Source organism: Clarias gariepinus, chromosome 10, assembly GCF_024256425.1.
Source record: "Clarias gariepinus isolate MV-2021 ecotype Netherlands chromosome 10, CGAR_prim_01v2, whole genome shotgun sequence".
Classification (NCBI taxonomy): Eukaryota; Metazoa; Chordata; class Actinopteri; order Siluriformes; family Clariidae; genus Clarias; species Clarias gariepinus.
In genome coordinates this window covers 26,989,571-27,016,232 of record NC_071109.1, presented here as the reverse complement: position 1 = coordinate 27,016,232, position 26,662 = coordinate 26,989,571, and the positions used below count along the sequence as shown (strand labels likewise).

Sequence of the window (26,662 nt, the reverse complement as noted above, 5' to 3'; positions counted from 1 at the left end):
AAAAGTATATAGGTATACGATGCAGAATGTAATGACCCTCGGTCACATGATGCAGCACTTCATTAAAAAAATCTGATAAAAGTATTGTAATAAATAAAATATAGTGAATTAGATTACAGGCACTAGTTAATAGAAAGCAGTATAAATGCTGTATTTCTAAAAAATTGCTAATTTTAGGTAATCAGTATATAAATAAAAGAAAGGGTTTGTCTGTATATTTGTTTAGTTTGAACTCGCTCTTTCAATGATACCTTTACAATTTATACACACATTAGAGGACCCGAAACTAGTCTCGGAAAAGTTTCTGTCTGTCCAGCCACATTTTGTCACAGCATCATACAAAACTGGCTGGACAGAATTTATTCAAACTTTGCCAGTCCTTAGGTCTTCGCCTGAAGTTAAACCTGCACCATAAATGAAATGAGTAGCATAAATGAAACCAGTGACAGTGAACTGCACATGTGCCAAACTGTGGGCGCGTCTTAATTCGACCACTGGACAGAAATAATTTTTAGAAATACTTGGAAGGCCGTGAACAGGGAGGTGCCACGTTTAATAATATACTTTTTTTTTTAAATGACTAATAAGCTACTTGTTACCAAATCTCCTATTCCTATGCAAAACAAAAAAAAAAGTCTATATTTTCTTCAACAATTATTATCAAACCATTCATCTCTGACACAAACAGGACACACAGCGCTGCTCTTTTTACATTACTAGCTTTAATTGAAGCTACATCTGAGACATGTGCTGCTCGGGAAGCCACACATGAAAATGAGACGTGCATTGTTGTTTATACATATATACGATTATGAAAGACACAAGTTGAGTGTGACAAAATGGCATGTGCTGCCCTCAGTGTACTTCAATGAGAGTCCATGGCGTGTGTGTGACATCATGAAACTATAGACACTATGCACACACAAGCTAACACCAGTGCATTTTCAAGTTGTCCTGTCTGGAACCTCCTGAGACGAGATGCAGACGGTGGGCAGAGTGAGACGAGGCAGTGGAGCGTGGGTGGGGATCCTCACCACAGGTGCGTCTCCCGGATCTCCGCAATGACTTGACTGGCTTTTTGTAAGGCCTGTGGGCACACAGAGGGAGGGGAGGAGTTAGTATGGGTCTCTGCAGAATTACGAAAATCTGTGAAGGAATAATGTGAAAATGTCCTGGTGCTGACATCGCTCACAGCTACAGCACGTCGCATCTTTTTAGTATCTAAGTCATAATCTGAATTAATGTATATTCAGAAATTTAACACAACACAAATTCAAATAAAAAAATCTGTTTAAAAATTATTATTTATTTTTCCAATAATGTATCTTTCCATTCCTAAAGTGAACTAAAAACATTTCTGTGGATTAACGGCATCATCTCAAATTCAAATTCTTATTTGGCGCATACACAGTCATACACACTCATACACAGGATGATATGAAGTGAAATGTTTATACAACTGCTGATGACCTCAAGATTCAAAAGAAAAGTTTCGATGTGAAAAATAAGAAAAATTACAAATTAGAAATATAAAAAAATATGTAAATAAACTTTCAATTTAAACAACTTTTTAAATTTACATCATCATGTACAAGCAATAAAAACTATAAATATATAATATAATTAGAATAAAATAGTACAATAAAAAATTAGAGACATAAAAAATATAATTAAATATAGTGTATTAAGAAAATAAAATTAAATATAGAAGAGTTGAGGTGTAATGTTTTTATAAAATTAAATATAGAAAAGTTGAGATGTAATGTTTTTATAAAATTAAATATAGAAGAGTTAAGATGTAATGTTTTTATAAAATTAAATGAAAAGTTGAGATGTAGTGTTTTTATAAAATTAAATGAAAAGTTGAGATGTAGTGTTTTTATAAAATTAAATGAAAAGTTGAGATGTAATGTTTTTATAAAATAAAATATAGAAGAGTTGAGATGTAATGTAATGTAAATAATCTTATACTTTGCATGTAGTTCTTGTTCAAGTCCAGGATTTAAACCTATTTGGCGCCATGTTGTGTTAGTAACTGCTGTAACAGGATGCGGCGATGGTGTGACGTGGTTATGGTGTGAACTTGCCTGCAGCATGTCTGCGGCCTCCTTGCGCCGCTGCGCCATGTCCTCTGACTCGGTTAGCAGATCGTCTAGGAGGCCCGATTTATACAGCTGTCCTACCAGCTCACTCTGCAGACTGTCTTTCACATGGTTCACCAGAAAGTGCATCACTGCCTTTGGCACGCTGGAGAACAGAGTGAGGGAGTTAGTGTGATAGAGATGTAAGTGGGTTAAATTTGGTCTAAATAGACAAGTAAATGACAGTCATTTTTAATTCTCTCTGTTTGACTTTTTAATTTATAATGATTTGATTTATAATTATTTATTTAGTTTCGTTTACTTTTAGATTACCCTGAAAACTAAACAAAAGTAAGTTCTCTCACAAGAGGCTAAATAATGCACAAATCAGGAATGATGGTTTTCACTGAAATGTAAACTTAAATTTTTTTTTTATTTATTTATTTATTTTTTACTTTTTATCGCTACTTTATTTACTTTATTATGCAACTTGTGGAATAAAGATTACTACATACAATTGTTCATTCAATATTTAAATCATTATATTGGAACTGAATAATTATGAGCGAGTGTGAAACTCAGATACTCGCAATGAGCCGTGAACATGTTTCAGGTGTTAACGCATCATAAAACACAAGAGCCAATCATGTTCCAATATGTAAACACAGACGAATCAGCACTGTTCAACTGTTTTCAAAGATTTATACTGAAATTATCTGGCTTTCTTAATAAAAATAGTGTTGAAGTTTGCTACATAATTATTTTTCCCCCTTTTTTCATATAAAATTGCACACAATATAAAAAGAAAATCCTGCTAGTTTTGATCCAGTGCCTGTGCACTGTGCATGACTGTGAGCACAGGTTTAGGTCTCTGAATAACAAAACCCAAGGCAGGGATCTGTTACCTGTCCTGTATGTTCTTGCGTACGATGAGGAAGTAGGACTTAATGAGCCTCTCGATGACCTCACAGTCTCTCTGCTCACGAGCCGAGAGTTTCCTGGCAACCGGTACAGGCTGGCGAATGTACAGCAAATTATTACTAATGACTTCTGGCAAGCAGTTAATAAAACGCACACATTTGTACGCCTCCCTAATTAGATTAAAACGGAGCCAATTTCTTGGACACATTGAATTGATTTCTCATTAATTAATCTGGTGCTGCTCAAGCTAAAACAGTGGTGTAACATTAGAGGATACAGCCAGTGTGTGTGTGTGTGTGTGTGTGTGTACAGTAAGGAGTAAAGGGAGCAGCAGTGTGGTCCGTGGTGTGTAGTGTGTGTACGGACGCACCACATCCAGTAAGTTGACTGCATGGCCTTTCTGAGGGCTGGCTGGCAGAGGAACCGGCTGCTTCAACTTATCATCCGGCTGACCCTCTTCTCCTTTTTTCAGCATGCCTCTCCAGGTCCCTGTGCCTGTTTCCTGGTCACCCTGAGCACTGCCACCCTACACACACACACACACACACACACACACACACATAGTGAATTAAATTACACTACCTACAATGAGGATGTGACCAAAATTTGTTATGTGGAAAAACACACAAAAAACTGATCACTTGTACGGGTTTTCAACCGAAACACATACAACAATTACTGAATGCTTGCACTGATTCCTTTCCTTTAGATTAATACAATCAATGCTGGTGAAAAAATATGTTGCTACACTTGTTTGTTGCCAGATCAGCATGATCTTTTTAATCAACTACAGTGGTTTTAGGCTGATAATTAATTGTAATGTTAAATTTGGGAGCTTGTTTAAACAGCACTGGGATGTGCATCCAATCTGGCAACCTCAAATATGTTGCATGGGAACCATTTTCATGCAGGGGTACACTTTATGGCCTGGGACAGCATCCATCCTTACTGGTACAAACCGTGGTGCTAGACTGACGTCGCAAGTAAGCGTAAGCAAATAAACCAACATTCTGGCACGTGTGTTTCAGCCCGATGCACAGACTTTTATTTTATCAACTTGGAAGCATGGACACATTGAGAATTAACCTAGGAATAAAAGACGGGAAACACAGAGCATTAGACAAGCTCTGGACCTTCAGTCAGACAATCAGGTTTTTACATCCAAGACGTAAAATTTATGAAGGTGCCAAACACTCGTGACAGTGTGATCAGTGCGATCCAAATTAAACCGACAATAAACACGGGAGTCTATGATTTTAAAGACATACACTGCACACTGAACAAACAACAAGCTTGTACAACACAACTCTATCGGAGTGTGGCTCGCTGTTCCCTGTTAGTCCTATGCAACACAAAGACAAGGGGAGCGCTCCTACAGAAAAAATCGGCATGCAAAAAACACGACACATCAAGCAGATATCCTAACTGGAATCTCTTTTCAATAAACAAGCTTAGGAGACCGAGGTCATGTGACCCGGATGCCTTCACAAACAGCGTATTACTGGGAGGGATATTAGAGCCATGCCATGCGCACACAACCGCTGTGCGGCGCACACCTTAGCAACATCGCCATCAGTTGAGGCCTGATCGCTGGGGGGCAGAGACTGGCCACCGGGACCCTTCAGACTCTACAGAGAGAGAGCAGGATGAGGACGGAGCCACTTGCTAGACAGCAAACGTACACAAGAAGAGGCGAAGGGGGAAAGAAATGATGTTAGTGAATGGGAGAAAGGATCTAGATTTCAACACGCTACCTTATCACGTGGTACAGCCGAGGGGAGGTCTCTCATTCTGTTACGCCTCTGTTCCTGCACAGAATACAGCAGCGTCAACTTTTTTCTAACAGGGCTTGAGATACTTCAATTCAATGTCAATTTTATTTGTAAAGCACATTTAAACACAATAGCTTGATCTGCCATGACTGATCATTTTAGCCGTATAATTGATTGAGTGGTGCGGCAGAAACACATTTTTATTGCGTTACATTATCACGGTAAAAAAGCCTCTGATTGGCTGTTTCTTTCAAACCCTGCGAGTGAGTTAGTCTAAGAACAAACTCATTTCAGTGTAAACCAGCCTCAAAAAAACCAATTAGTCGAATAGTTTAGTAATCGTGTATTCTACCAAAAATCAACTCTTCTCTTGGCCCGCTGATATTTTTATCGCTCCCTTTTATTTTGCAGCTCGCAACAGAATGCTCCCTCAAATCAAATCACAGCTAACTGTTTCTGTTTTTTTCCGCTTTTTTGGGTTTACTGGCGGCTTGCATCCGGAAGCGCACTTTGTCAAAAGCGCACTGTCAACAAATAATTGCGCAAAAACATTTAAACCCAAGCTTTTAAAATTAATTCAACAAAGCTTCGAGGCAGAAGATTTTGCCTCAATCATTTTTTGTAATCAAATTACTCCAGGAATCGTTTCAGCCCTAGAACAGACTACATTGAATTATTCAAATTGAATTGAATTGTGAAGCTGTTAAATAAAGCTAAGGTCTAAAACTTTCAGCTTTTTTGTATTGTATTATGCAGGACCACTTTCACCATCACTAACGGAATCACTGCTGTCTGTCTGGTCACTGGAATCTTTTTCTTTTTGTGTTACTTTAACAAGGAACCTCTCTAATGACACTTGCTTTTGCCTCCTTTTGAGGATTTCGCAGGCGTCGTTAATCAGATTGATCTCCCACACGGCTAAAGTCTTTTGAACTTTCTTTATCTTCACGTGGGCCGTTCTTGCAGTACAGTAACTAAAGAACAGTCACTTCACTTCGACACACACACAAAAAAAAGCTTTACGCACAAACCTCTATGTTGTTGTTCATGAGTCCACAGGCATCAGCAAAGTCTGGATGTTTGGTGTTGATGTACGCCAGCTCGATAGCTACCAAGTTGTGAACCTGCAACAGAATTACAGTCTTGAGCGCTACAAGCAGACCGCGTTGCGTTAGGTGAAACGAATGAACAACAGTGATTCGCACCATCTCGTTAGTGACAGGAAGTCTTTTCCTCAGAAGGGACGTGACCACTTCTACGATGGCGTCGTGGAGCTTCGGGAAGCGCAGCAGCTCCTGAAGACAGACATTTGCTGAATGATAGCTGGGTTCTGTTAAGACTATTCAACTAGTCATTGTCAGAGAGAGAGAGAGAGAAAGAGAGAGAGAAAGAGAGAAAAAGTGAAAAAAAAAATATGATACAAACCTGGGTGCTGTAGTTACTGCAGTGCTGGATGATTCGCTGCATCTCTTCATGTACGAGCTCCACACACCGCAGGCTGGGCTCCTCCAAACGCTTCACCTGCCTCTTCACCAGCAGCTCGAAAGACACCTCAGGGACAAACAGGGCAGGACGAGGACCCTGCACACACGCACACGCGAACGCTTTGTCATACTGATGTACTCTTTCAAAACAGACTACAATAATTAGGAACTGCTGCATAAAGCTCGTTCTGAAGCTTTACTCCAGAATGAATTACAAAACACATTATATACAATAGAAACTGCATCGTAAAATTTAGGGAATTTAATCAAAATTAGGTTTTCAAAAAAGGTATCAATGAAACATCTATAATTTATTACAAAAATGATAAGATTTATAAATCTTAAAAAAAGTTTGGGAAAATCACCGTGGCGTTTCTGATGGCTGTGAGCACATCAATGGTCGTGAGACCACCGAGAGGATCCACTGACTCAAGCGTCCTACCGAACGTTTCATGGAAAATGTAGCAAATTCTGGCACCACCACACCTGAAACAGAAACAAAGGAGCAACAGGTGTTTAACTGCCTGATACCACAGACTCAACGTTATATAACTTATTTTTTAAAAAGTTGGAGAAGTTAAGCAGAATATTAAGATAAGATTTGCTGTACATACAACATCAAGCATTTATTCTGCTTTATTTCTTTACTTAAATTTATTTATTTAAGTTTTGTCTAACAGTTTGGAAAAAAAACACTAATGAAAAATTACACACAGTTCAGCGGTCTCGATGTATTTGGCTGTTCCCTCGATAGTGTTGCAGTACTCTGCGGCGAACTTGGTGATGAGCTGCAGCAGGGTGGCGCTCTTGTCCTCCACAGGCTCTCCGTAGCTGCTGAGCAGAGACTGGTACTGAGCGGCAAGGACGTTGATACGTGTCTTTAGCTCTGGCAAACAATCCCGAATGTGGTGCATCAGCAACCTGGAACGGAGAAGATGTTCAACATGGGGAAGGTGACAACATGATTTTATTAGCATTAAAAAGGAGGAAAGTGGAGATCGCCGACCAGTTGCAGTGAACTAGAAACTCTGTAAAATAAACACAACACTGGAGCAGTTTGTTTAGAGCTCTTTGCTGTCTGGAAGGTTAATCTTATGCAAAAAATTACATTTCCCTAAAATGACCTTGCCAGAACAGGTTCCGTTGAAGGTCAGTAGATTTTAAGAGGAAGCAGAAGGCTGTAAGAGCTTACGATTACAATAAATCCCACAATATTTCCCCAAACAAGTACACAATGTGATCAAGTGAACACATAGGATGGTTTTCTCACGCAACACACTAATACATACAGGCAACTGGCACTACATTATAGCCTCTATGTCCTACAGCTCTTTTGCTCGACTAGCCTGATCACACTGCGTTATATTTGTGCCTCATTTCTGAGCGAAAACTCCATTTTTTTAATGCACACCCTGACGGCGAGATAGAAAGCCAGGCCAATCAGAGACTCGAGGAAGGGATGCTGGGATGCAGAAAAGAGAATTCAGACTCAGGAATGAGAAACAAATATACGACTATTTTTATGTACTATTTGTAGAGCTTGTGAAACAGGCAGGTGCACACAGTAGCTGAAATAAAAGCCCTTAATGTGTCCTACATTTAGAAAAGGGCTGAATTCGATGAGTCGTCACTCTGAATCTCAACTGATTAATCTATCCTGTGACCAACACACTTTTTAATCGCCATCATCTCAACACGGCAGCAAGAACGCTCACAGAAATAGTGGGTTTGGAACAACATTGATATCATCATGCTGTTCTTTATTATATAATTTGCTTCTTTCTACAACACAGTATTTTCTTTGATACTAGACCTGTTAAGATGAGATCAGAAAAATGTGTTTTGTGTGTACATAGTGTAGCATACATGCGTGACCTTGTCTATGTATCTAGTTTGACAGTCAATGTGTGGGTGATGGTTGTGGAGAGCCTGTCTTCCCCCTTTTGGGCCCCCACATGGCGCTTACCCTTATGACCTTAATATATGCCTATAGCATACCTTGTAAGCTTAATTTAAAAAAAATACAATAAAGGCCTTGAACCCATAACTGATTCTGGACTTGTCTCCGGAAGAGCAAAAAAAAAAGAAAGTTTGCCTTCACTTCAGAAAAATTCCTTTTGAGCCATGGACACAGATTTCCAAAAAGGCACTAAATACATCTGCTTGCGCTTTTTTTTTTCATTTGGTATCAACATTTGTGCTTCATGTCATCATGCAGGAATTCCGTTTCCCAATCATCATGAAATTTGTAATGTGATACTTTGAACTAATCGCGTTACTCTGTGTCCAGTGCGGGAAGTGAAAGATGAACGCCTGTTATACATCAGTGACAGTGATGTGTTTTTTTCCCCCGACACATTTTCGAAAGTACTTGAGTTTTCACACTTCACCACACGGCCTGAACTCTTAGGGAAAAAGGCCCAGAGACCAGACATGATGTACTGTAGAAATCACACACACGCACCTAAAAAGCTTCTGCTACATAAGGGAAAAAAAACTGAACGAGTAGCTTCACTAATTGGCCTAATCACCACAGCAACAAAGAAACGTCCTCATAACGGGCAACAGATTTTCACATTCACCCGAGCCAAACAAAAAAACATACCAAACATACCAAAATTCCTGCTTAAATGGTTATTACTGATTAAAAGTATGATGAATGGAGTTTCGACTGACTCGGATAAATTTGGAGGAGCATTTCATAATAAAATCTTCCACCTCTTCACAGAAAGATCTTCTTGGCACATACAAGAAGGCAAAGCTGAGTGATTGTCACTGGAGCCTGTACTGTACATCTTTTAAATATAATATTATAATGAATCTAAAAATACAAATTTCACCTTCAAATGACTTAAAGAATTGTACCTATTCAACGTTCTGGCCAGGTACTTGGTTCCGTTTCTGTTAGCTAAGGAAGGATACTTCTTCTGGAGGAAAGCATACTCGTCACGGATTGCATCAGCCACTGATTTCTTGTTGTTGATATCAAGTTGACTCCTGGTTGGATCAGGACAAAAATAAATACACAAAGGAATGACAAAGAACACGGTGCATCATGTATAATTTATAAGTTTTTTTTTTTTTTTAAATAATTCAAAATTCAAAGGATTTTATTAATCCCAGAGGGAAATTGCTTTCCGTTGTTTTGAAAGAGTAATAAAAGAGTAATACGTTAGGGAAGGGGGAGGAAAAAAGTTTGAATAAAATTTTATTTTGAAAAAAAAAAAAAAAAAAGGTTCCCTATAAATAAAAAGCGTTGTTATTCTTTGGTCACCTATTGACGACTCCTATGAGTCCCAGTTTAACAGGAATGACTCTGCCCATGAGTACGTCCATGGCGTCTGTGCCAGCGTCCATCAGATCCAGTTTTGTCACCACAGCTAGTGTCCTTCGGCCTAAAGATGACCAAACATGGTGCTGGAAAGTGAGATACTGCTCCAGAAAGCATACTAAAATTTTATGCAGAATACTTGAACAGATTGACCAAAAAAAACAACAACAAAAAACAATAAATAAATAAATAACGACTGACCATCAGGGTCGACCTCACGAGCCACTTTAAGAGCCTCGGACGTAGCCATGTCTGTGTTGGCGGCTGTAACAGCCAAAATAATGCAGTTTGGGTTGCTAATGTACTGGAGGATCAGCTCACGAATTTGGACCTCAATATCTTTGGGTTGGTCCCCAACAGGAACCTAGAAATAAACACCCAATGAACCACAGGTCATTCTAAACGCTTGGTCAGGATATGATCATGCTGATTGTTGTGCTGAAAGACAAAAAGACCTTTGTAATGCCAGGCAGATCCACCAACGTGAGGTTTACCACATGTGGAGAAAAGATCTTTAGGTGAATTGGCTCACTGCTGATGCCCTGAAGAAAATAAAAACATCATCAGCACAACAAGGATGATAAAATTATAAAGCTCTGTATATATGCATGTTTATTTATTTCCATATTTACCTTGTTGTTGCCAGAAATTCGTTCTGTTTCAGATTCAATTTCTTGCCTGATTTCGTCAAAATCTGTATAGATCTGTATAGACACAGGAAAAAATTAATTTTATGTTGTTACGAAAACATTAAAAAAACAAAAACAAAAAACACTCAACATCCTTAAGTATGTGATAAAAAAATAATGACAAAAAATTTAAACACATTGTTCCTAGATCTCCATTTACAAACCAGTAAACTGATTTTTAATTATAAGAAGTGATTGGTTCTTTAGAATGTTTTGCATTCACAATACACAATGAATTGCAATGAAAATACTGTTGAGCCTTTCTTTTTATCCATTAATGTCAGATAACCACATGTGAACAAAATACTATTAAGGCTAGAAAAACTTTAACTATCATAAGCTGGTAGGTTGATTGTCACCCAAATGACACAAAAAATGCTTCTTTAGTTTTATTCTGTGTTGTTCCTGGAGAATACGTCCATAATTAACTACTTAGTTAAAAATACACCCTTCCAGGCTAGGTAGCCTGAAAGACTACAGTGGAAAACATTTAGCATGTGCAAATCGCCCACTCAAACATCATTTTACTGTACATTATTAATGTCTCTAAGTCAGGAAACTAACATGATTAGGAACAAACACATCTATATATTAACATTTTACCCTCGCCATACCAAGGCCACGGCTAGTGTATTTTTGACGAACGAACCAAAATTTTGCATCCAGACGATCAAGCTGGTTGCACACACTTCCACTTTCGTGTATCTTAGGAAGCCTGTGTTCTGTACTGTGTTCTAATAATTTGGAACTTGTCATAGTTTTAATGGTACTGTTTCCATATGACAAGGGAAAAAAAATCTCAATCATAATTAAAGGTTAAGTGAGGTTTAATGTCTATTTTGTTTTTACTTCATTAATGTGTCTTATCTAAATGTTTTGATTTTTTGATTTTATATGCAAAAACCGATTCAAGTGGATTTTTTTTTATATATTTTTGGGTGGCTGGAAAGGATTTTTCTAGTTTCACTATACAAAATTCAAAGTTACAAGCTCGCCTCAGAAACAGATTCAAATCTTACTGAAGTGTAAGCATGTACCTTATTTTTGGTGTGTAGAAATTTACCCCATTCTTCACCCTCTACACCTGGAAAAACAGAGTAAAACAGTAAAATGTTACAAACATGTCGGAATCATCAGATTTTACTTTGAGTCTAGGGGCCTTCCATAACCCGATGCTACCCTTATTCTCTGAACGTTCCTGAACTGGATAAGGTGTGTTATAAGTGTAAAGCACAAACACTTGGTCCTTAAATTGTTCAATTATAAAACAGGAAAGCTTGTTTATCCGGATATCAGCTATAAGCAGCTTAAAGAATTATGGAAAACCTGCAATTCAGGAAGTGACATCATCACGATCATGTACAGTGCAGTAGGTTAAGCCAACAACCCTCTGTCCTTTCCAGTTTCCTTTTAAAAGGAGCAGTTTGTCATTTTCATGCATTTTTAATAAAAAACATCACCTCCCCCCACACACACATTCCACCTGACTCTATACATCCTGACGTTACTTAAAACTTTTGAGTTTTACAGAAACAGATAGGTGTTTCAGAAAGGGGCGGAGCTAACTTTAGGCCCAGAAAAAAATGCCAAGCCTGAAATAAAGTGTTGAGCCACAAAAAAAAAAAATCCTGACATTGAAGAGAAACCAAAATATTACAAACTACTCCTTTCGTGCAGACATGCAGCGCAAATAAACGTACCACTTAAGCACAATATGTTCACACTAGCAAGTGAGAAACTGAGCTGTGACACACACTTACGTCTTCTTTACTGCGTATCTAACTGTAAAACAAGCAGGAAAACACACACACACATTTTGAAAACTACCAACAACTTGAGCGACTTATTGCTTGATAGTGTGAACGCACAGGAAAAGGAATGCTTTGTTAGTGAGATTTTAAATGTATGGCGCTGCTGTAGAAATGATCTTCATACTGTACATAGTAGCTTAAAGAAATGCGTAGGTACATCAGTTGACTCGTATTCTAAGAGCTGACTGATGCGTTGGCTGTTACAGCTAGCAAATAAAAAAGGATGACACAAGCGATACAAAAGGGTAAAAACCAAATAATTAGATGGGAGCTGGGTTAGGGTTAGACAAGACAAGACAGACAACAGCGCAAGCAACAAGGAAAAGGAGACCTTTATAAAGGCGTCCATTTTTCCAGGAATTGGGGTCTGTGGTTAAAGAGAGACGAAAAAAAGAACAGGGTTAGCCCAAGACAACTGTTATCTCTATATAGCAGTGCAGTCTCTAGAGGCTGTAGCACATGAGCCAGTGACCTGAATGCCGACACTCAGAATATCCTGTTTAGCTCTACTGGGAAAAATCAGTGACATCAGCACTAGCACAAATAGCTGTATCCCCCGAATACAAAGCTGACCTTTTTTTTTTATTATCATCAGGGGGCGGTTCTTTCATGCTACAGAAGCTGCTCTGCTTGTTCATAACAAACAAAAAACAAGCAAAGGAATAATTCAGGAACTGTTCTTTGTGCTGTATGTGGGTGCATGTGTAGCTAAAAGACAACCACCCACACTTCATGCCAGTCTTATTGCTGTGACAGGTTGATTATTGAAAGTGCTAGCCCAGCCCTAACTGCGCTCATTCAAGCATGCACACAAACATACACGCGTGACAAAAGGAAAGGACAGGACTGCAGGCGAGGTGCGGGTACCGTTCTCCTCACTCGTCTTTCTCCGGTCCTCTGGGTCCACGTGCACCAGCTGTAGGATTAGTGGCCTGCGCGTCACGATGCCAGTACCGCGAGGCAAGAGGTCTCTGCCAACCAGACTCTCCAACACGGAGCTTTTCCCACTGCTCTGTTAAAGAGAAACGTCACAGGCATGTTAGCAACATTTCCATTTTCAGCTGAGGGTTTCAGGAGATACGCGAGACATGTATAGTTTTAAAACCCTGGTGTGTTTCCTACCCTTAGCGTTGCCCTTCATTCTACCGACTACCCACTAAAAGTCGTGGCAGTGAGATCTAACTCACGCTTTATCTCTACTTCCGGAGAGTGATGCACCACAGCTTTAGGATGTTTTTCCATTGGGGCCCCTGGATCATTCCCGAGAACACTTGACCCCAAAGTCTGGTTCTTTTGGATCAGTGAGAACACAATCGTTCTGCGCTCGGGAACCATACCGGAGTCCACAGGAAAATGTGGTTTCAAGAAGGATACAGCATACTTGGGCACGGATCAGATATTGAAGCCAATTTTACCTGAGAATGAAAGTAGATTCCTAGGAGAATGGCGTTATCAGTGCTGGCTGTCTCCTCTGAAATCTCAGTGTGCACGCCAGTCTCATCCTCTGTCCTGCACATCCATAGCTGAGTGGATGTGTAGGACAGAGTAGCAAAAGTGTCGCACTCGACATTTTTTCCGAAATATGACTAATATTAGGGCGTAACCAACTAGGTGCATACTGCCACCTGCTGTATTGAAGAGTGTAAACACGATAGTGTACCCGAGAGCTAAAACAGCACTCACATCTCAGGTGATGGGGACAATCGTTCCTGGGCACGGTACCAATCAATTGTGCCGAATGTGAAATGTGTCTGACTCTGTAGACTCGATCAGATCAGCTTCCAAATCTTTAACATTCATGCTAATATCACCAACACCACCAACATTATTGTCACCTCACAGATCATTAACAAGCTTAGTCAAGTCTCTGCTGTAGCTCTGACAGCATTCATGACAAACTTTTTAGAGCATTCAAACAAACTCAGCTGTCTGAAGTCAGAAAGAAACAAATGCTCATGGTAGGGTGCCTACAAAAAACAGAAATTCAAGTTGTCTTTGGTAAGTGCTTAGTTTATTTGTAATCCATCATTAATAGTAATGGAAATTGCATGAATGAGAGGTTGATAAACATAAACCTTTTAAAATGCAATCGTCCAAAGATCTGAAGTTTGAATCCTTATGATGCCACAGTCATGAGTATGTGAGGTCACGTATGCAGAAGTGGGTAGATAGCACTTTCCTACAAGGGAGTAATCTGCACCCTGATGATGAATGAGCTGCAGATTGAGAAGACTCAGAGAAAGCAAATGACATTCTGCACCCTCTCGGGTTAGTATCTGTCATGTGACATCCCTGAAGTGGTCATGACTAAGGTGTGGACTAAATTACAATAAAACAGTTTAAAAAATTATTGAGAATACTAAGTAAAATTCAAATGCATGCAGAAATGTAAAAGACAGTTACGGCTGCTTTTCACATTAGACACAATCGATTCATACTGTGCTCAGGGTTCACAATGTTTTTTTGCGCCCCGTTCTCAGGTACGCTTGTATATTTAAACCCTCTGATAGAGAAAGTGTCAGTGTGCACCTACTGTACATGGTGTGTGAGCTGCCTTGTGAGCTGCTCAAGGAAGTGATCCTTCACGCTATGCCTATTACTGTATTAGTGATATTTCATTAAAAAAAAAAAACGTCAGGAACAATGCTCTCACGTGCCTTCCTACTTGATCAGCTATGGCTGTGCAGGTCAGAGGATGAGTGTCGCGTTTAAACATCAAGGTACATCAGCTTCCTTATTTGATTCAATCCGTGCCAGAATGTGCTGTATCTTTCCTGAAACCACCTTTTCCAGTGAACTCAAAAATTGTTAGTGTTCTCACTGATGATGAACCAGACTTTGGGGTCAAGTTTAATTAGAAATGATCCCTGGGCCCTTATGGGGGGAAACCTGGAGCTTATCCAAGGAGACTTGGGGTACAAAGTGGGGTATTTGTCGTACACACACTACAGGCGATGTGGGTACGCCAATTATTCTACCATGCATTCCTTCGGAGTACCCGGAGGAAAACAGAGGCAGGAATCGAACCCTCGTCCCTGGAGGTGCAAGACCGCAGTGCTCACACTTCCTCCTCAAGTGGGAATTTCTTACTTATTAAAGACTAATATACTGGTTATTACTTAGCAGGACAACTCATAGTTGTAGAGAGATTTCTTTACTAGGACGTCAGAAAACCCTGCGTTCCCAGTTGTTCCTGATCGCAGCATCATCGTCCACCTGCACTGCAGTCTGTCTCCACTGCGTCCATCAGTTATTAAAAGTGTGTACTCATTTTCCTTGTTCCTGATTGCTATGCTAAAAACGTTCCTTAGTGACGTCAGGGATGCACACAAGCAATTCCTTCACACAACATCAACAACAACAAAACAGCCTTATCATCAGCATGATCTCTAAGCACGTCACAACACTGCTATATAAAACTAAACAGCTCTGATATGGAGGATGGAGTTAAACACAGAATACTCGATTGTCTTATTGACTTAGTATCTAATCCTAAATGAATAAATACATAGTCTACCTGGTTGTGGCCCTGACTCACTCACACCTGCATAACACACTGGATATCCGAGTGATGATCCCTAGATAGTGCACTCAGACAGGACACTGAGGTAACTGACACTAGAGCACGTAGCTACACGAGCAGTAAAGCTAGGTTAGTGAAGGTGTAACGATTATAGACAGCTAGGTTAGCTAACTGGGTGTCTTATAACACACCAGCTAACGTTAACCAGTCATATAAAACGTCTAACGCCCAGCCTTGACACTATATAGTCATAAAATCAAATAAAACGTGAATGTAAGTTCCAGTTTCAGTTGGATTAGCTTGCTAACGCTAACGCTAGCTGTACCGAAAGTGAAGCGCTCGCGCTACCTGAGTCCCGACCACAGCAATCTGCGGCAGCTGGATGATATCCGCTCCAACGGTGTTAAACACATCCTGCAGCTTGTTAATGACAGGAATAAGAGCCTCCATCGCTTCTGGTAATCGCTGCCTGTCAAAAATGAATGAACCGGCGAGTGAACCGCGCAGTTAAACACGGCACAAAGTCATCCGAATGTCCCTCACACGGCCACCATTAGATTAGCAAGCCGCTCTGACAGCTACGTGCGCACGCAGTCTGTCGCGGGGAACTCTGGGACTTGGAGTTTGCAACACAGTCGGCGCAAGTACAGCTGAGGCGTCTGGAAACTACACTTCCGGGTCTCTCTCTCTCTCTCTTTTTTTGAGGGCCCGTAAAACAACTATTTCGAGCTAATTTTATTTTTGTGTTGACATTCGGGGGAAAATATTCCGTGGCCATGACTTACTAATGCGTGGGAACGAGATACTCTTGTGTGGCACCGAACTTAAAAACACGTGGAAAGAATTAGTATAACATGTTTAACACAACTTAACAAGGGGTTACTAAGCTATCCTGTGTGCCAGTGAGTAAATAAAGGTAATTGTTTGTTTATACAACCGGTTATAAATCTATATGCCAGGCACTGTGTCCATGAAATTATTGAAATGCTTTTTTCAGTGTCTTGACATTTTATTATATAAATTTGTAAACTATTTTACTTCACTTAAAGTGATGTTAGTGGCTACACCTTATATACTAGTGTAGTTCCCTTTTGTTATTAAGTTGTGACTACAACATGAAATCTCGTTGCCACGCCTTATACTATTTTATTCCCACACTTTATAATATTTTCTTCCCACGCCTTAGTAAGTTGTGGCCACAACATAGTATCTCATTCCGACGCTTTAGTAAATCACACCCATGGATTTTTTTTTCCCCCGCGAATGTCACCAGAAGGTATACACACTTCAACATGAAAATGATAGACATCTTTTGTGATGGTCACATAATAGCATCAAGGATGGTGTGACTACTGACATCTTTAGAGGAAACATAATATTACACATTGCTGACATCATTCAATTTGAATAATTAAAAAAAAAGTTGAAATGTGTTTTATAATATAAAAAACAAATAATAAATTTCTTGGCTCTCTGTATTTAAACAATGTAATAAATTCATACTGAGTAGAAAAAAGAGTGAAATATACTTACTAAAAAAAATTTTTTTTCTTCACGAAACATTGATCAGCGCTCAGTTCAGTTTCTCTAATGTATGCACTTTTTGCTACAAGTGACCACTTAAACTGTACATACAGTACAGTTTAAACACAAGTTTGGATTTATTTTCGACAATACAATACTGGATTTTTTTTTTAAGTATGAAATAACATATATGGCATATATGGCAAGTAATTATGTAATAACAACAGTCAGTTGTTATTTTAAAACATGAAGGTTATTTGTTCAGGAATAGTTCTTGCAAGAACAGAATTGTCAAGTGCATTTGTAAAGCCCATCAAGCACCATGATGAAACTGGCTCTCATGAAGACAATCCCAGGAAAGCAAGACCAAAACTTAACTCTGTTGCAGAGGTGAAGTTCATTTAGAGTCTCAAGAATCACCAATTAAAAAACAGCAGAACTTAACAAATTAGAACTTAGAAGCGTATAATCTGTCACATTATTAAATGTGTACCATAATATTCTGCCTTTTTAGTGAAGTGTGAGAGTTTTTAAAAAATTTTGTCCTTTAACTTTCTAATAGCACAATTACTCAGTAAAAAGATTGTGGTTTTTCACACCTGTTACAAAATTAGAAATTCACAAACCACACTTTGAGGATCATTGTTCACCAAATTGAAAAAACACCACAAAGACCAAAGGCAGGTGCATTTGTATATTTTATTACACACAAGAATATTATATAACATATTTGCTTTGTAATATAAACATTCATACACATGGTGGCCCAAAAGACAGAACCTGTAGGTAAAATGTATTTTTAAATTATAATTTAGGCTTAAATGCTCAAATTGATGGCCTCTGACCTTATAGCACATGTGTACACTCTAAATACAAGAACACTGAACATGTTTAATGTATCAGATGTGATATTGTTACATTTGAAGATGATTTCCTCCTTTAGTGCAATGATTGTTCTTGGCCAATCCTGAGACTATGGAGTGATGTTAGTTCTTTTATCATTTGATCTTGTGTTGTTCGGTAAAAAGAAAAAAAAAAAAATAAGTTTCATATATGCAAAAAAAGGCCTACAAATCCAGCTTTCGGGCCATGCCTTATAGTTACATATTTATGTAATTATATATCGATATATTTATCCTCTATCCATAGGATTTATGTAAGTGCTTGATGAGTTAAATCATAACAGTGGCAAGTCCAGCAAGTACCTGTGATATTAACAGCACAGCTGGCTTTAACATATTGCACGCGAACAAAACGATTCAGTGTGAAAAATCAGGTAACATGGGATACAAGAATATGACTGAATTAGGCAAAAAGGTATAGACATAGTATGTGGTATTGAGGTGTTACGTGCACGTTAGAGGATTTTCAGGCAACGTGTCAAACCTACATCCAGGTTTTTGGAGTCATGGTACAGTGTGACATCATGAGCCTTAATCTCAATGTGCCTAATAAATGATGAACTATCAGCTTAATTCCAGCATCCTCTAGGTTTAGACTAAACATAGTAAACTGCTATTGCTAAACACAGTAAACTGAATCGAGTCATGTTTACCAATTTGAATGTAAGCCTTTACCACATACCTTCACATTTCTATTTAAACGTAGGACAATATTATGCTGAACCATGAGCAAAATCTTCTATGCATGCAACATGGGTGGACAAAGTCTCTCCCATGTCATTGTTGCCAAGTAAAAACAAGCATAAAAAGAAAATGGGCTCTCTACTCCTTCTTGTTTTTACCAAAACTATGTATATTATTGTATTGTGGCACTGCTACTATAATGTGTGCTGCCCTGACTCCCACCACCTGCTGCATTACACACATCGCCTGGGGCAGTGTGGCTAACGATGTAACAACTTTCACTTTTCCGGATCATTTGTGCGCACTAATGACAGACTTTCCTTTCAGAATTAGGAATATGCAGGTAAATAATAAAATCCAGCACAAAGATGCTTCAGCTGCCAAATTAAACACTTTGACTGACAATAAAGATGATAACCAGATCATTTACAATCGATGTGAGAACATAACACCGGATCTAAAAGCCAAATTTTGGCCAAAGTATATTTCATTGAGGTCGCAGGACACCTGTACACAATCATATACTCGTACACTTCTTTCAGGTAACTGAACGCACTACAACTGAGGGATATTTTTAAGAGACACACCAGTCGATCGGCTGTTTTTTAACATTATCGGTCATGATAGGCTGATCAGATTTAACCGATTCTGTATCAAGTGCACAAGCCTCCAAGTGGTGCAACAGAAACAGATTTTATGGCATTACATTAAAAAAATCGAACGGTTAAAAGCTTTTTTTTTTAACCTAAAATCTGCATGTCAATTAGTCTCGAAATTCACTCGTTAAACACTCTTACTCAATCTCAAAACACAATGCGCGCAAATAATCTTGCATGTTAGAAGCCCCATGTGTCCGCATTAGAATAAGCGAGTGCCTACATGCTCATAGGCACTCTAACTGCATGTTTATGGGCAAGTTGAGTTTTGAGACTTTGGAGGCATTTGAGATGCAAAACATTGTTGTTTCTTTATAACCCCACAAGTGATACACTCTAAACAGTTTACACATTTTCATCCTGTGTGGCAGATGTAAATTATTGGCTTTATTACTTTTTTTTTTTTAGAAATAGCAGTTATAGCAGATGACATAGAGATATGTGCTGCTCAAGAAAAACGTAACTTTTTTTGTTTAATATAATTTGGATTAATTGCTAAACTAAATGTTTAAATGCTGCGCCTCATGTTATAAGAAATGGACTTAATTTACTTACTTATGTTTAGTTGTGAAAGATACGGTGTAAAGCTTTTGAGTTATGACTCAACCTTCTTTAAGAGTTTAAGGTCTTAAAAATTGTAATACATCTGGGAAAAATGCAGTACCGTATTAGGTATACAGAATCATAATATAAATTAAATCCGCACCTACTGTAGGTATTGTAATAAAATTGTATCGGGAGGTGACTGGTGATTCCTGTCCCTAGGACGTACTCTGCTATCACACTTCTTTGCCTAATAAACTAGGTCTCTGAACAACTAAAACACAGGACTGGGTACCACCCTGGAGCACAGAATAACGTCAAAAAGTACTTCATAATGCATACGCACTGCAAAAAAATAATAAACCTTTCAAGCAATTGCAAAACAAAAGAAACTCAAACACAATCTATTGTAACACATGTAACTAATCATTCAATCAAGTTCAACCTAAATCTTACATCGCCCAACAACAGGAGAGCCATCGTTTTGTAATTCTGAAAGAAGTCAGTTATCAATGTCAGTTCGTAAACTGAAAATCCCTAATAGTGCTCATCATAACTTGGTAATTGATACACTACATTGCGCTTAATTCATCTCAGCAGCAGCTTTATAAATTAGTATGTCTCATCAAGACAAAATTAGCTTAACTCTAGGTGAGGAGAAAACTCTACTGAGGATGTGACACTCAGGACGAGGTACAGTCCGTGTAGGTGGTCACCATGTTCCCCCGTCTCTGAGTCACAGTCCTGCAGTGCTGCTTCGCCATGCCGTGAAACCTGCTCTCGGTCCGCTTGGCATGTCTGGCAAATGTAAACATTCTTTCCATGTCGTCAGACAGATCCTCAAAGATCCCAGCTCCGAATGCTCCCTGGAAGTGCCTCTTGTGGCGGTTCTGGCTGGTCTGGTGAGCCCGGAAATGCTCCTCGAAGCTCCGTCTGGGGCGCGCGTGCCTGTTTTGGCTGTAGATATCGAAGTCTCTGAACATGTCCTCAAAGTTAAAGTCGAATGACTGCTGGAAGTGCTGGTTTCCTCCTTTCGTGCCTTCGCCGGAGAAAGCGCTCTGTCTGAGCCGATCGTACTCTCTCCTCCTCTTCTCATCTGACAGTGTTTCATAAGCTAAAAGAGATGGAAGAATAGTGCTTAGCCCGGACTGCAATGACCTGAATGAAGTTGATCAGGAAAAAAAATCACCATCCTTTAACAAGAACTTGCAAACATAAAGCAGCTGATCAAACTGTACTTTCTAGTTTTTCTATTGGGTAATTAATGATGTCACAGATCTTGGAAGCTTGCTGTGTAGTGGAGTCTCCCCCTTAAGGAATTCTGACCAACTCCCGTGTAAGATGCTTGAATAAGCTGTGACTACCATAAGTATTGTGGTCTTAAATATAGGGAGACAGATGTGACTGTGATCTTTTTTTATATTACTGCAGCATGAGAGCAAGACTGATAGTGCTGCTGTGCTCTAGAGGTATATTACAAAAGAGGTATTTAAAAAATGTACAACACTATCTGTTTCTAAAATTTTTTGAATGAACCAAAATTTTTGTGTTACCATGAAGTGCGAGATTGTGTTAATTAAGTAGATTGCAATTGCACACTCATAAGTGCATATTAAAAAATACAGCGCCATTTGTTGAATTTTGAGTTGAACTGATGATTTTTTTCAAGACTGATTTTTTCTTCTATTCTATTACATATAATAAAACTGTAAAGTTGATGTGTCTGTATAGTATATTGAAGATATTTGCGAAAAAATTATTTAGGCGGACATAAGAGGGGTAATAGAAGATGGCTTTGGAAATTTTTGTCTGTTTGTTTGTCTGTCAGGAACATAAGATATTCATCACATGATTTTTTTTATTTTATTTTTATTTTAATTTTATATATGTCACTAACTGCAGTCTATTGGCCATAGAGCAAAACTAACTTGTGAGAGTTGATATGACTGGTCACAATTAATGACTTACCCTCCGCTACTTCCCGAAACTTCACCTCGGCATCAGGGCTTTTATTCTTGTCTGGATGATATTTCATAGCCAGCTTGTGAAAAGCCTTTTTAATCTGACGTTCACTGGCATCTTTAGGTACACCCAGAATATCATAGTAGTCCTTTTTGGCCAGTATCAGCTCTGTTATCATCAGGATGCACACAGTGAACATAAGTGTCGACTGCACCGTGGCCATGCTGTTGCTTGTGCCTGTTTGATAAAAGAGAAGAGAATAAGAAACAGAGACATGATTACGTCAGTCTACAGATGCGATACCCAGATTAACATACTAAGATCTAAGTGAAGATCTATACTGTATATTACAGCCAACAAATCCCACCATGAAATAGTGTAAAACATTGAACCTGGTGAACTTTTTCAAATCCTCCACACATATTAAGGATCCCAGAGGTTATGTTTTAAAGTACTGATTAAATCAATTTCTATATTTTACTGTCCATCTGCTTATGATTTTTACCCAACAGAACTTCTTATTCCAACGTATTTTATTCTTTTTTACAATAACTCTGCTCTGTGTAAGGAGACTCATTCTGTGACATCACTATGAACAGGGTCATATACATTCTGTTGTCCACCTGATTGCATTGTACTGATATGATCATGTCCTTTTATTCTCTGTTTTATTAATATTACAACTTTCCAGCACATCTTATGTACCAACCTGTACATACAATCATCATAAACATGTACATAAAAACTGTTTTTTTTAATATCTTGCATCTTAAAGTGCAGTTTTTCTGTTATTTTATGTATTTATTTAGTTAGTTGTGTCAATAAATAACTGTGATTTTTAATTTTATCATAATATTTTTTTATCATATTATATTTTACCTTGTTGATTGTATTTTATTTTATTATCTGTGAACTGGCAGCACTGTGGAATAATGGTTAGCACCGTGGCCTTGCATCTCTAGGGTCGAGGGTACGATTCCTGCCTCAGTTCTGTGCGTGTGTTGAGTTTGCATGTTCTCCTCGTGCTCAGCTGGCTTTTTCTGGGTACTAGTGTTTCGTCCCACAGTCCAAAGACATGAAGATAAGGCTAATTGACATTTCCAAATTGCCCGTATTGTGATTACATATTTGAGTGTGTGCATGCTTGTGTGCCCTACAATGGATTGGCACCCCACCTCATGTCCCCTGGACTGCAACACAGAGACTGAGTAAATGAGTATTAGGGTTATTTTTTAGAGAGAAAAGCCAGAGCTTTCTCTTCCTGAAATTTCCCTTAAAAATACACAGGTCTGAGTTGACTGTGGTGCTTGGACCCTTAAATTCAATAACTGATAATTCCCTTTGGGTGTATAATTAATTTATTTATTCGTTTATCTTTTACATCGCTTATTCTGTACAGAGTCACGTGGACCTGTAGCCTATCCCAGAAGACTCTGGGCACAAGGCGGGGTACACCCTGGATAATCTATTGCAGAGTACACACACACACACATCTTCTTCTTTGTCTTTCGGCTGTTCCCTTTCAGGGGTCGCCACAGCGAATCATTTGCCTCCATCTAACCCTATCCTCTTCTTTCACCCCAACTAACTTCATGTCCTCTCTCACTGCATCAATAAATCTCCTCTTTGGTCTTCCTCTAGACCTCCTGCCTGGCAGTTCCAACCTCAGCATCCTTCTACCGATATATTCACCATCTCTCCTCTGAACATGTCCAAACCACCTCAACACACACACACACATACATTTATATATATATATATATATATATATATATATATATATATATATATATATATATACACACACACACTACAGGCAATTTAGAAACACCAATTAACTTAATCTGCATGTCTTTGGACTTTGGAAGGAAAGAAGACTACCTGGAGGAAACCCACCAAGCACATGCAAACTCCACGCACACAGACCCAAGGTGGGAATCGAACTGTGTAATTCACTACTGTTGAAAATGTCTTCTTTTCTACATTTGCTCCCACGCTTAGAATGTCTGCAACTTTACCACACATGACAGTTAGGAAACGCACAAAACCATGTATATTTTATGCTTAATTTACTCAGCGATGTTTTGAGACTTATCATCCAATCCAAATAGAAAAGTGCCGCATCTGTCTGATTTGTGTTTGCAGAAAATCCAGGAAAAGTATGCTGGAGTGTAACAGCACATATATGAAGCTAAATCTCCAAGAAGAGCAAATAACTAATGTTATATCGTCACCACAAACCCTTTATAATGTGCAGATCAGACTTATTCAGAGAGAACAGGGTAATTTATTATTTTAGCTTTATCATGCCCTAAGACATTGTGCAATATTAGTATCACAATAATAATATCACATGCAAAACTAATAATTATGCAATATTATGAAAGTCATGTGCAATATATGGTGTGCAATATCAATATCATTATTACTCTCTATATGCAATATCAAATATTATGTGCAATATATATCCTCTGAACAATAATATATATGTACAATACACAAAAGAAACAATTATGCACCTTTCTGTACAGTCAGTTTGTTTTTTTAGTTTTTCTATATATTTTTATTTTATTTCTATATATTTTTTATATTATAGTACATTTTATTTTATTTTCTAATTTTCTTCTTTTTATACTGTATTTGTATCTTTTAAATATGCAGTTACTGAAGAAGCAATTTCCTTTGGGATTAATAAAGACTTATCTAAGCTTTAATGTAATTAGTGATATTATTATATTCAGGTTGAAGATCACGTACATCTGCTTGTCTTTCCACAGGGCAGAACTCTCAGTTTAACTTACTAATACAAAGAAATAATATTTTGTAAGGTTGAGTATCTTATCAAATACGCTCCCTGTTCGGTTCAGTAATTAGAATCACAGATGAAAAATCAGTAAGTAGAAAAAGTAGATCAAATATTTTTTTCCTTAAAATGATTCCAGCGCGTTAAAATTCACTTATACCACTTCAGTGCTGTTCTTTCAGTGGTGATATTATAAACTAATCCCAGGAAAAATAGTCAGTTTATGTTTTCTTATTAATATTTATTGATGCAGGTGTTTGTTTACATTGAGCAAGTAGCTTATTGGTATTTTTTTTAAGTAGATTGTTAAATCCGGTACATAACTGTTTACATCATCACTTTTACTCCACATTTTGATTTCTTTTATAGTGCAGGTTAAGCTTCAGGTAGATATACAAGTACTACAAAAGTTTCACTAAACACAGTTTGATGTTCACGCAGCACACTATCAAAACGTGTGGGTTATAATCTGGCACAAAACTGCTTATAACTCAACATTCAGACATGAATCAGACATACTTAATATTTTGATTTCATTCATGACGGAGGTCATAAAAAGGGGGAAAGAAGAGTATTTCAGTAAATTCTGTTCACTCAGTTTTGTGTGATGCTGTGACGAAATCTGGGTGGAAATGGTACAGAAATGCATGCATATATATATATATATATATATAAATACATACATGCAGACGGACACACAGACCAGAGAGACTGGTTTTGGGTTCTCCAGTGTATGAAACGTACATATATAATTGAAAAGGCGAGTTCTGATCAATGTACTGACAAAACCTTTTATTTGTATGAATTAATTTAGACATTAAACCCAACTGTCCAATAACTCATAGGATTAACTTCAATAATAACCAGCACTAGGTGATTTCACTTTAAAGATCCCTCGGGGTCTCCTGGATATGCTTCACACCAGTAAGAGTCCCCTAGACCTCACCTTTTCTCAGTGCTAGTGTATTACACTGCTAGCTAGCTATAAGACACATAATACTCAGAACAATCCCAGACCCTGGCTTCAGTAAAGCTGAACGTTAAACGCTAAACATCGCGTCAGCAAGTCGCCCTGGTGTCGAGAGCTAACAGTTGAGCTAACAGCTAAGCTAACGCGCGAACGAGCTAATTATATCATTACCGTTAAACAAATAACACCAAAACAAACAAAACCAGAAAAAACAACTAAATTTTAATCATATTACGTTATTTTAAAAACATTTTACCTGTATTACGCACAGTCACCGGTGAAGCACAGATAACGGTTTGCTTTCGTTTCCATCCCAAGCAACAACACGAAGCGCAACCCCATTGGTTGGTTTTGTATCACGTGATCACCACGTGCGTAGAAAGACGGCTCGTGCAATGTGAGCGAGGCGGTGTATCAAAGCAGACATGCGCGATAGACTTAAGAGTTTAGTGCAGTTATACTTCCGCTTCTCTGAGACACAGCAGTGAGTGTATTAATATCACATGAACTATTCACACACCGATATTATCAGATAAACAGTAATTATATTGACCCAAAACTTTTGCACGTTTCTATAATTATAACAGGAAGTACATGGTAGTCATCATTCAGGCCCCACAAACCCTAAGGTAAAATAATTTAAAATATTACAAAATGTAGCAGTGAATATATTACTACAGTAAATATGACTACAGTAGCAGTAAATTAGATTTTTTTTTTTTATCTAATCAAGTCTCCCAGGAGACTTAGGGCAAGAGGCAAGGTACACACACACTTATTTACACATTACGGAGAATTTGGAAATGCCAATTAGACTAATCTGCATATCTTTGGTATATATATATATATATATATATATATACTGTCACATCAACACCGTGGTAAAAAAGGTCCGGCAGCATCTGTACCACCTCAGACGCTTGAGAGACTTTAGACTGCCCTCCAAAGTGCTCAGGAATTTCTACTCCTGCACCATAGAGAGCATCCTGACGGGAAACATCACGAC

General features: G+C 38.3%; 2 protein-coding genes across 5 annotated transcripts; both read right to left on the bottom strand.

Annotated features, from left to right (window-relative positions):
- Positions 1 to 703: 703 nt before the first annotated feature.
- Positions 704 to 16,202, bottom strand: dnm1l (dynamin 1-like). 4 transcript variants are annotated; one of them, XM_053505971.1, is made up of 19 exons: positions 15,961 to 16,202; positions 12,957 to 13,101; positions 11,316 to 11,362; positions 10,222 to 10,293; positions 10,045 to 10,131; positions 9,791 to 9,953; positions 9,533 to 9,653; positions 9,124 to 9,255; positions 6,973 to 7,179; positions 6,624 to 6,744; positions 6,200 to 6,355; positions 5,980 to 6,069; positions 5,806 to 5,898; positions 4,757 to 4,810; positions 4,559 to 4,630; positions 3,373 to 3,528; positions 2,987 to 3,096; positions 2,088 to 2,247; positions 704 to 1,087 (listed from the first exon to the last, which is right to left on the bottom strand). In XM_053505971.1, exons 1-19 carry the CDS (start codon positions 16,060 to 16,062, stop codon positions 1,031 to 1,033), a joined length of 2,145 nt encoding a protein of 714 aa, XP_053361946.1. In that variant the 5' UTR covers positions 16,063 to 16,202; the 3' UTR covers positions 704 to 1,030. The 4 variants fall into 4 exon arrangements, with proteins under 4 accessions (XP_053361946.1, XP_053361947.1, XP_053361948.1 ...); XM_053505972.1 differs by having other exon boundaries at positions 12,969 to 13,101; XM_053505973.1 differs by lacking the exon at positions 4,559 to 4,630 and having other exon boundaries at positions 15,961 to 16,201.
- A 2,976-nt stretch (positions 16,203 to 19,178) lies between these two features.
- Positions 19,179 to 25,998, bottom strand: dnajb9a (DnaJ heat shock protein family (Hsp40) member B9a). The gene is made up of 3 exons (XM_053506434.1): positions 25,913 to 25,998; positions 21,890 to 22,120; positions 19,179 to 21,035 (listed from the first exon to the last, which is right to left on the bottom strand). The coding sequence occupies exons 2-3, from the start codon at positions 22,104 to 22,106 to the stop codon at positions 20,605 to 20,607; spliced, it is 648 nt and encodes a 215-aa protein (XP_053362409.1). The 5' UTR covers positions 22,107 to 22,120; positions 25,913 to 25,998; the 3' UTR covers positions 19,179 to 20,604.
- Between the last annotated feature and the right edge of the window lie 664 nt (positions 25,999 to 26,662).

What these genes read in the sequence shown, in the direction of transcription:
- dnm1l (XM_053505971.1), bottom strand. Translation starts at nt 16,062, where the DNA reads ATGGAGGCTCTTATTCCTGTCATTAACAAGCTGCAGGATGTGTTTAAC. An exon ending in CTGGCCAGAACGTTGAATAG is followed by an intron (nt 7,180 to 9,123) that starts GTACAATTCTTT and finishes TCTCCGTTCCAG; the next exon opens with GTTGCTGATGCACCACATTC. An exon ending in CGGCTGTACCACGTGATAAG is followed by an intron (nt 4,631 to 4,756) that starts GTAGCGTGTTGA and finishes CTCTCTCTGTAG; the next exon opens with AGTCTGAAGGGTCCCGGTGG.
- dnajb9a (XM_053506434.1), bottom strand. Translation starts at nt 22,106, where the DNA reads ATGGCCACGGTGCAGTCGACACTTATGTTCACTGTGTGCATCCTGATG. An exon ending in GTTTCGGGAAGTAGCGGAGG is followed by an intron (nt 21,036 to 21,889) that starts GTAAGTCATTAA and finishes CATCTCTTTTAG; the next exon opens with CTTATGAAACACTGTCAGAT.